The 9,560-nt window shown below is 33.5% G+C and overlaps 1 protein-coding gene across 4 annotated transcripts; it reads right to left on the bottom strand.

Annotated features, from left to right (window-relative positions):
• Positions 1-1,193: 1,193 nt before the first annotated feature.
• LOC145031708 (uncharacterized) lies at positions 1,194-5,137 on the bottom strand. Of its 4 annotated transcripts, XM_078980313.1 has the most exons (8): positions 5,017-5,137; positions 4,130-4,870; positions 3,735-3,902; positions 2,983-3,121; positions 2,813-2,885; positions 2,242-2,347; positions 2,076-2,152; positions 1,194-1,380 (listed from the first exon to the last, which is right to left on the bottom strand). In XM_078980313.1, exons 3-6 carry the CDS (start codon positions 3,848-3,850, stop codon positions 2,343-2,345), a joined length of 333 nt encoding a protein of 110 aa, XP_078836439.1. In that variant the 5' UTR covers positions 3,851-3,902; positions 4,130-4,870; positions 5,017-5,137; the 3' UTR covers positions 1,194-1,380; positions 2,076-2,152; positions 2,242-2,342. The 4 variants fall into 4 exon arrangements, 2 of the variants coding, with proteins under 2 accessions (XP_078836439.1, XP_078836440.1); XR_013677004.1 differs by having other exon boundaries at positions 2,813-3,121; positions 3,731-3,902; XM_078980314.1 differs by lacking the exon at positions 2,813-2,885.
• Positions 5,138-9,560: the final 4,423 nt, after the last annotated feature.

Raw genomic sequence — 9,560 nt, 5'->3', positions numbered from 1 at the left:
ATATTATTTGTGATAATTATGTAATAAGTTAATTCACATAGGTAAATTTTGCATACCTTTAGAGGCTGGAATTGGTGACATTCAAGCACATCAACTTAAAACGAAACATAATGGACTCACTTACCAACAAATGTTTTTTTGTTACTGTAGCAATGTTTGTACATAGTATTTATCTCATGTGATATTTTTTAGTATCACCGTGAAATATAGGCAAAGTGGAAATGTAAGTAAGCGTTAAGAATGACCATCTCTAACTACTCGAAACTATCTTTTAGTATCTTGATGTGATAGATTTGTATCCCCACTCCTTTATGTTCTTTTGATATATAGAAGTTGATGGATGTTATGTAAGTATCTGGCACCGATAGTGGTTGTTTTTTGGCCAGGTGTGGATGGTGGTAGTCATAGGAAAGTATTTGGTTTTCTATTGATAGATATACTTTTAAATAATGATAGACCTTTATGTCCCTTTGTTGAAATAGTTGAAGAATCTCCTCCTTATATGTGAAACAAGGATATTAATTGGCATTGATAAAATGACGGACATACTTTTAAATATTAATAGACTTATATCCCCTAATTCATGGATCTTTTTTATGGGAATGCTAAATTTTTATAGTTAATGTAGACTCATGTTACTTAGGAAGATTGAAGTAGGAAAAAGTTTCAATTTCGGAAAGAACCTCAAACTTAATCATCTAATGTGTATACTTCTTCACTACTACAAAAAAGAGCATTATCGACGGCCAAAACCGTCGGTAATCCGTCGCTAATGCTCTTTACCGACAGAATTGTAACGAACCAAAATCCGTCGGTATATTCTTGTCGCTAATTGTTTGTAACGGATTTTCAATGGATATGGCAAATTTTTAGTGACAGATTTTTCCGTCGGAAATAGTAACGGATCACCAACAGAATATTATTTGCAACGGATTACCGACGGAATTTGTTTGCAACGGATTACCAACGGAAAAATTTACTAACGGATTACCAACGGAATGTGAAATAATTTACTAACGGGTTACCAACGGAATGTGAAATAATTTACTAACAGATTACCGACGGAATACGGAATAACTTACTGACAGATTACCGACGGAATCTCGAAATGTCTACCAATTTTTTTTGTGACAGATTAGCGACGGATTTTGATATTATAAAAAAATTTACAAATTAATGAAGAAATTAAAAACTAAAAATAATTACATATTCAACACATAAATTTTTTAAACATACATCAAATCTATATTTTAAAACCAACAACTATAAAAGTAAATCAATAAATTTCAATCATTTGACATACATTAAATCTATAAATTTCAATCCATGTTGTCAAATACCATAAAGAATTCCTTCTTGATTATCTCGTGGATTCCACACCTGTCATTGAGAGTTGTTAGCTAGAGAGATATTTATATATTGCCCTCCAATGTTTACAATAAAGGGGGATAAAATTGTAAAAATGAATGTCATTAAGAAGTAGCAATTATGATAATACATAAGAATATGTGATTTTAATTACAATATTCCTCCATCTGAAGTTTGAATAAAAAAGAGTTAATGATGAGAAATAGCAACGTATCTTTCTGAAATTCCTCATTATAGTTACATACTTTCAAATAATTATAATAGGAAACCATTTTAGATTTTTTCATGATTATACTAAGTTTTTACTCGTAATGGCAGCCTATTTTTAATAGTAATAGCAATGTACTTTGCTATAATCACAAACAAAATGAAAGTAGATTGCTATTATGAATGAACTTTAATGTATGATACCATAATCGAGAACTTTGGTAAAGGACATTGCTATTTCTCACTATTAACCCTTAAAAATGTCAAATTATTTCAAATAAAAGGCAGCCGCTTATCATCTCAAGAAATCTAAAAGGTATAAAGCTTCCCTAGATTTGAGTCACCTTTACAACTTTTAGCAAATGTTCAATAACATTTTTTGGAGCCTTTTGTGAGTAAAGTAGTTTCACAAATGACCCATTGTGAAATAAGTGTTCAAAAGGCTAAAAAGATGGCTAATTTAATAAATGAGACCACCCACTTTGATACATGTACCATACCTTTTGTCATGTTTTCATTTCAATTACATTTGCTTTAAACTCGAGAAAGCCAAGGCGGTTGCCAAATATGTCAACTCCTATATCAACAATTATAGTATCAAATTGTTAGAAGAAATTGACCGATAAGGTACTTATTACTGATGAACAAGAAGCTTGAAGAAAATACCTGAATGAGGACTTGTTTTAGAGACAAAAATCCATCCACAGGGAGTCCTTTTTCACTTTGAATTTTCTTTATCCACTACTTAAACAAAGATGAACCAATAGCTAACCTGCAACAAAAGGTGAAGCATATAAGAAGTTGAACATGAAACTAGAAACAATTGAAGAGGAAAGCATGGATTTAAGTTCGCTAAGATATAGGACATGTACATAATTTGGTGTATTACAGTAGCATTGAGAGATTGATGAGGATGCTAAATTGCTAATTATTATAAGAACATGGCTATACTCGATCCACAATAACAAAAGGTGGCCACTACTTGTTAAAATCAAATGGATTCTCGTTAAAAAAGTAAAGTATGTTGACAATATTGGTAGTGAGAGTAAAGTAAGTTGCTATTTATGGACATTTGCTCTAACTTTATTTAAAAAATAAATAGATTAACTTGAGCAAGACAGTTTGAAACAATTGATATCACACAAAAATAACATATATATATATATATATATATATATATATATATATATATATATATATATATATATATATATATATATATATCATCTAAACTTACTTTCACAAGTGGCAGGCCTACTAAAAAAATGGTGCCATTTCCTTTTACCATGACACTTCATCAGCAACATAACCTCACCAACAAAAACATAACATAATGCTAAGAGACAACAAATCCTAAAACTGTAATGCAATGTTTTCAAACTAGCAGTGATAAAGTGAAAGATATACCTTGATATCATAGAAGGGAGTACTCCATAGAGATACTTCAGGGCTCTTTATGTCTCTCAATTTTTCTTTAACCTTATCAATTACCAATTGTAAGTCATATTCCACCTCTTCTTGTGTGTATTTTGTTTGCAGCTCTAACCTGTTTCAACCCCAGGTGATGAATTAACTATGAGTTGTATGGGTAATGAAAGATGTCCCTTTTCTTGTTCAGTCTAAAACATTCTTAGCAAGCAAACCTCTTTTACAAGATCTTGATTACAGATTATGTCCTTAAAGCGGATCAAGATAAGCATATGATTGGTTGGTTTGCATAGATGACTTGTGCATTTGCACCTTTCAATTGAAAATGAAAAATAAAAGAAGAAATCAAAAAAATGTTAAGAGAAGAATATTCTTGGAGTTGAGAAGGAAGGATATCAGGACTCAATTTAATTTAGTGGCTATCTATCTGTATAATGCCACGTCGCATCCGATATTCACTACTGATTGCCAATGAAATATTCCCAAACATAGAACCACCAAGTACTACTGATTCTACCATACAGAGATTAGAATTGTTTTATAGATAAAAAGTTGTCTGAACTCTAAAGCACAATGTACCAGTTGCTTAGAAGAAAGACAAGTAACCTAAAACTTATGCACACACAATAATACCTCAACTAAGCAGATAGACTTATGACAGTGTTTGGAATTTTTGTAGATGAAGTTTATTAATAACATCAACACCAATTCATATAAGAAATCATACATGCCTGAGGTAAGTTGTATAGTAAGCAAACGAATTATCTGCTCCTTGATCCAATGAAGAAATAGTTGATGACTCAAATCCCAAATCAGAAGTCTCTTCTAAATCGTCTAATTTCTCCATTCTTAATAGTCTCTCGTTCTAGAAACTTTGGATTAGTGGTAGAAATTCAGTCCTGCATTTATACAAACAGTCGTCGTGCATTAAAAAGGATAACGGAAAGAAACTACTTGAATTGCAAGAATCTTCGTAAAGGACAAGCAAAAAACAAAAATAAATCTCGAAACGAAATCGCTAGCAAAAAGTTAATATTTCAAAAAAACTAAAATCAACGGTTAGATCATTCAAAATACCAATATCAACATAAAAAGGAGATTAAGAATCTTTACAGAGAGTTATTACCTTTGTTCGAATTCGAAACTGCTTCCTCTTTAACCGCAATAACAGCAAATACTAAACAATCTTGATTTCATTTTTCTCTTTCTTCAATTTTTGGTCGATTGAGGTCGAAGATTGAACTATGAATGTATAGATGTCGGAAGTCAGAAGTCTGAGCTGTAGATGGAAGGATTGAACACGATGTTGTCGACTGATTTCGGTGAAGGTGGAAGGATTGAACACGGTTGAAGGTCCACGTCTCTACACCTGGAACAAAGATTACAGGTTGCCGGTGTTCACAGAGAATGGGGAGGGGCTTTGTTGGTTTAGGATAAGTGATGCGTAGCCCCGCTCAAGTGAAACAGTAGCCCTAAATTGTAATCGACCAAACTCATGTTTATAAATAAAAAGACTTAATTTACCGACGGATTACTAACAAAACCAAAACTTTCTTCAATTCCGTCGGTAAACAATCGGTATATACCGACGCTAGTGTACTTTGTTGCAAATCCGTCGCAAAAAACGCCACTAGTATCCCAATAATTTCGTTTTCTTATTCGTCGGAAATCCGTCGGTATTCTGTAGCTGTTTCCGACGGATTTTTTCCGTCGCTAAAATCTGTCGCTAATGCTTGGTTTTCTAGTAGTGCTTGCGACCGTTTCCGAGCATTTCAAAAATCATTACCCGTTGCATAGCTCAATGGGACCGATTTTGGGATCAGATACCCTGTTTTGCTAGGAATTTGGAACCGCTACGGTTGGGTTCCTACAATATACAAACATGAGAAATTTTTACTAACCTACTAGAATGATATTATTACGTGTTGTTTAATTAATAGTAATTTGATAGTTATGATTAACTAATAATCGCCAAATCAGGATTCAAATTTCTGCATTCATCTATTTAATTACATGGACTCGGGCAAATAAGTTTTCAAGCTTGAAAGTATTGTTATGTTTGAATGAGTGAAGAAATAGAGCTTCAAGAACTTTCTTAAAACAGTGGGCAAAATCCTTCCAAAATGAACAAAACATTCAATAATTGATCTTATATCATTTTCTTAAATCAATTTAAAAGAAAACCAAACACATAAAAAAAACGCAAAAACAATTAATATATTAAAAACAAATAATTCTTTTTGTCTATATATATAGTCTAATCCTATATCATGTTAGTAAAGTAGACATCTTAATTACACTAGTCTCTTTTAAGTTTTAACTATTTATTATAATGTTTTAAAAATAAAATAAACAAAAGATATGTGATGCATAAATACGTAATACAATTTTAGCCACTACAAAACCTTAAATTTGTAAAATAGATTTTACATGTAAAAGTTAAATAAAATTGCACATTTAAATGAATAGCACATGGTTATTTTGGATAAAGGTTTTATATGTTCATTTATTCATTTTGTTCGGTTCATATTTTAATATTCTAACTATAGCACTAATATTGTCGACTTATGTTTTTTACAATTTATGTTTTTTAAACTTTATTGCTTACGTGTTTATAACTTTTCAAACATTTTAAGTTTTTTACATATATTTTTTCAAATTCCTATGTTGATAACAAGTTTTTAAATTTTTCGTAAATGGTTCCCTTTTACTTAAAATTAAGTCGTAGCAATATGTATAAAACTTAATTGCACCCTATTCTCCTTCACATACACTACGTATGGATAACATACGAAATTGAGACCACATATGAAATTGGTCTTTCATCATTTCAACACTGCAATATGTACATTAATTGCACATGAACCGAATTATCAAAAAATCGAATACTCGAACCTAAGGGGACAAGCTGCGAAAAAAAAAACTAATTTTCAGTTCTTGACTCCCCTTCCCACAGAATATTAGTGTCCGTCTTTTTTTCCTTTGTTCCTCCCTCTCTTATTTGCTTCTCACATTCTATCATTATATCACAGCCGACAAATGAAACTCTAGCCCTCACCACCGCATCTCGCTCTCATTTGCGCAAAAAAACTAATCGCCTTTAAAAAACTAATTTCTGAAAGAAATTATTCGCACCCGTCGCTTAGCGCGGGTAAACAACTAGTGTGTGTATATATATATATATATATATATATATTAATTTTTCAAGTAACATTTTAAATTAAAATAAAAAGAAAAGAAAGTAATTATCTCTCTCTCTCTCTCTCTCTCTCTCTCTCTCTATATATATATATATATATATATATATATATATATATATATATATATATATATCTTAAAGCGTGTTTGTCTCCAAAAACTTGTTCTTCATTTCTAAAGCCTGTTGCAAGAACAGACACAAATCTATTCGATTTTTGAACCTATTTATGCAAGAAATATATCGTTGCAATATTAGTAGCACATGGATCATAGAGGCCACAATTCACCGTCGATTACAAGTAAAAACAAAAATCGTACCTGACATCCTAAATCAAATCTAGCCACATCATTTATGGGAGGAAGTTTACCTGATTCGCCTTCATTGAATAAAAAGAGTTGATCAGAAATCTGATTGTCCGAATCTGGAAAATCATTAGGAATCGAGAGCAACCAAGGGAGCAACTATCCATACTTTCTCTTAGTTAACGAATTTTTGAGGAAGGACGACATATCTTCGGATTCAAGTGAAGAAGAAGTGGAAACAGAGCGATTGTTGTTGGTTCTGTATAGATCCGCCATTAATTAACTCAAATAATAACCCACGCTGAAGTGGTTGCATGCAAGGTGTATTTAGATCTAGTTAGATCGTATAAGGCATCAGTGATGACGTATGATCGATTTGGGCATTGGTGGAGGTCGGATTCAAGAGAGGCGTGACGAAGAGATGAAGTTGAATCATCGATTTTTCCTTCGATTTTCCCTATTTTCTCTGCAATTTGGTTGAATGCAAAATGGGAATATACATGAGATGCCAATTGAATCTTCTACTTCTCTAGATGTTCGATAGTGCCTTCTAGTTATCCGATTTAGCATCTGATTCCTCCAATTTTAACTTTCGGATTCTATAGGAACTGAATGTTTCCTCTATGAGATATCTGATGAAGTAGTTGTTAATTTCGACGCTATTCATAACCAAAATCACAAAAAGCCATAGCTACACCTGATGGGTTTTAGCCATAAGAACTTTCCTATGTGCGCATGCAAAACCCTAATGCTTGGATCTAGGCTTTTTAATTAAACATGCTTTGAATCCAAGACTTCTAATAGCTAATTAGGTTAAATAACAACATTGAAATAGATCTAGAATCATACCTTTGAGTTCATTGTTGATCTTGTAGTCTTGGAGCTTCTAGAGTCACAAATGTCACTCCTCTAATGGCTTACAAACACCAACAGCAAGCAAGATGATTTAGGAGAGAGGAGAGGGGAGGAATTCGTCCAGAGTGTCTCTACTTTAGATGGTGTCTCGAATTCCCTCACCCCTAGGGTCTATTTATACTTGTAGACTCCTTAAGGATTACAACTTTCACCCTAATTAGATAACCTGGACTTTAAGTTGATCCATATCTTTTCCTTGATAACCCTATGGACGATTTTGGCTTATCCAAGCCCTAGAAATCGTCCATCCTATCTAGGATAAGGATTCATAGTCTAAAGTGTAACTATCAAACAATTGATAGTTTATACCCTCTTATTTAATTAATCTCTTTAAGTCACCAAATTAATCCCAATTAATTTATGACTTATATTAATCAAATAACCATATATTATTCCTTATAATATTTACTCTCTCTTAATAAATCATCCATCAAGTTGCTATGGTGAAGGCAACCCAAAAGGACCATGCACAACCGGATTAAATACTTGCCTAATATAGTTGCAGCCTTAGACACTATTCCAACAGTCTCCCACTTGGATAAGTCTAGTAACTATACAAGTACAATTCGGTTTGCAATCGTAGCTCTCAAAGACGCTGTCAACTCTGATCTAATCAATCTTGTCCTTTAGATAAGGGATCTTACAGTCCTCTGTTAGATATCATGCTGACAATCCTATGGAATGGTTAGTCAAGCATTTAGATTTCTTGATCTCTGATTTATTCGACATAGAACTTAATCAAACACATCAATTCAGTTCTGACCGGGCCCGGCACATAAGTCAAATCAAATCATCGAGTGGGCAAGATATCTCTTCTACCCTCTTAGGATAAAATTTACAGATAAACTTCGACTTATATGCATTTACTTATTCATTAACCAACTATACACAACAATGCGTTTTATAACACCAAGTTACTGATGCGTTTTCGCATTATCAATGCACAATCAATTAACAAATAATAAACCATATATCTAGGTTTTAAGACTATATGATATTATCGTCTTGCGATCACCTTTTATATCGTATTCCATAAAGTGATTCCAGCAAGCGCGGGTTTATTCCAATGCTCAAAACCAGTTCATAAGCACTCATGAACGTTGCAACAACCCTTGCTATGTCTAACACCATTTAGACATTCTACACACCAATTCATGATAATATTCATTCATATCTACTCCTAACATATGAACGATTGTGGACCATTTGAATAATTTCTATTATTCTTAATAAACTCAATTATTCTGGAAGTCAAAACATGCAAAGTGAAACAATAGTTAAACAATTAACATGTGACAGTAACTTTACTCATAAATAAAACTCCTTTATTTAATCATCAATGTTAATTACATTTATCTATTATACGTTTCTAATACTATCTAATCTATACTAATATCATCCTTCAGCCCAATACTCCTAGCATGCTGCAAGTGCTTAACCCTACTCAGTCCCTTCGTAAGCGGATCTGCTGGGTTATCTTCTGATGATATCCTCTTCACTACGAGTTGTCCTTCTTCTACACGATGTCTAATGAAGTGATATTTTCTATCGATATGTCGAGATCTACCATGATCCCTCGGTTCCTTGGTCAAGGCAACCGCACCTTCGTTATCACAAAAAATCTCCATGGGCTCCTTTATGGCCGGCACAACTCCAAGATCACCAATGAAGTTCTTTAGCCATATTGCCTCCTTCGACGCTTCGCTCACTGCGATGTACTCTGATTCGCACGTTGAATCAGCTACGGTTTCCTGCTTGGAACTTTTCCATGTCACTGCTCCTCCATTTAGGGTAAAGACCCAGCCCGACTGCGAACGATAGTTGTCCCTATCGGTCTGAAAGCTGGCGTCACTATACCCTCGCACCTTCAAGTCATCACTCCCTCCAAGGACTAAGAACCATTCTTTCATCCTCCGAAGGTACTTAAGGATGTTCTTCACCGCAATCCAATGTGCTTTGCCAGGGTTCCCTTGATATCTGCTAACCATGCTCAAAGCGAAGGCTACATCAGGGCGAGTACAAGTCATAGCGAACATGATTGAGCCAACTGCGGAAGCGTATGGTACTCGGCTCATTTCTGCTATCTCAGCTTCGGTACTCAGACTTTGAGTCTTACTCAATTTGGCATTTCCTTGTATCGG

Source organism: Lactuca saligna, chromosome 2 (assembly GCF_052625555.1).
Source record: "Lactuca saligna cultivar CGN05327 chromosome 2, ASM5262555v1, whole genome shotgun sequence".
NCBI classification, from domain to species: domain Eukaryota; kingdom Viridiplantae; phylum Streptophyta; class Magnoliopsida; order Asterales; family Asteraceae; genus Lactuca; species Lactuca saligna.
Note: the sequence above shows the minus strand (reverse complement) of the source record. Positions and strands in the feature narration are given on the sequence as shown.

Bases quoted from the DNA above. Each gene is read 5' to 3' on its own strand.
- LOC145031708 (XM_078980313.1), bottom strand. From the start codon at position 3,850: ATGGAGAAATTAGACGATTTAGAAGAGACTTCTGATTTGGGATTTGAG. The intron at 3,122-3,734 runs GCATGTATGATT...GGGTTGAAACAG, and splicing joins TACTATACAACTTACCTCAG to GTTAGAGCTGCAAACAAAAT. The intron at 2,886-2,982 runs GTATATCTTTCA...TTTGTTGGTGAG, and splicing joins CTCCCTTCTATGATATCAAG to GTTATGTTGCTGATGAAGTG.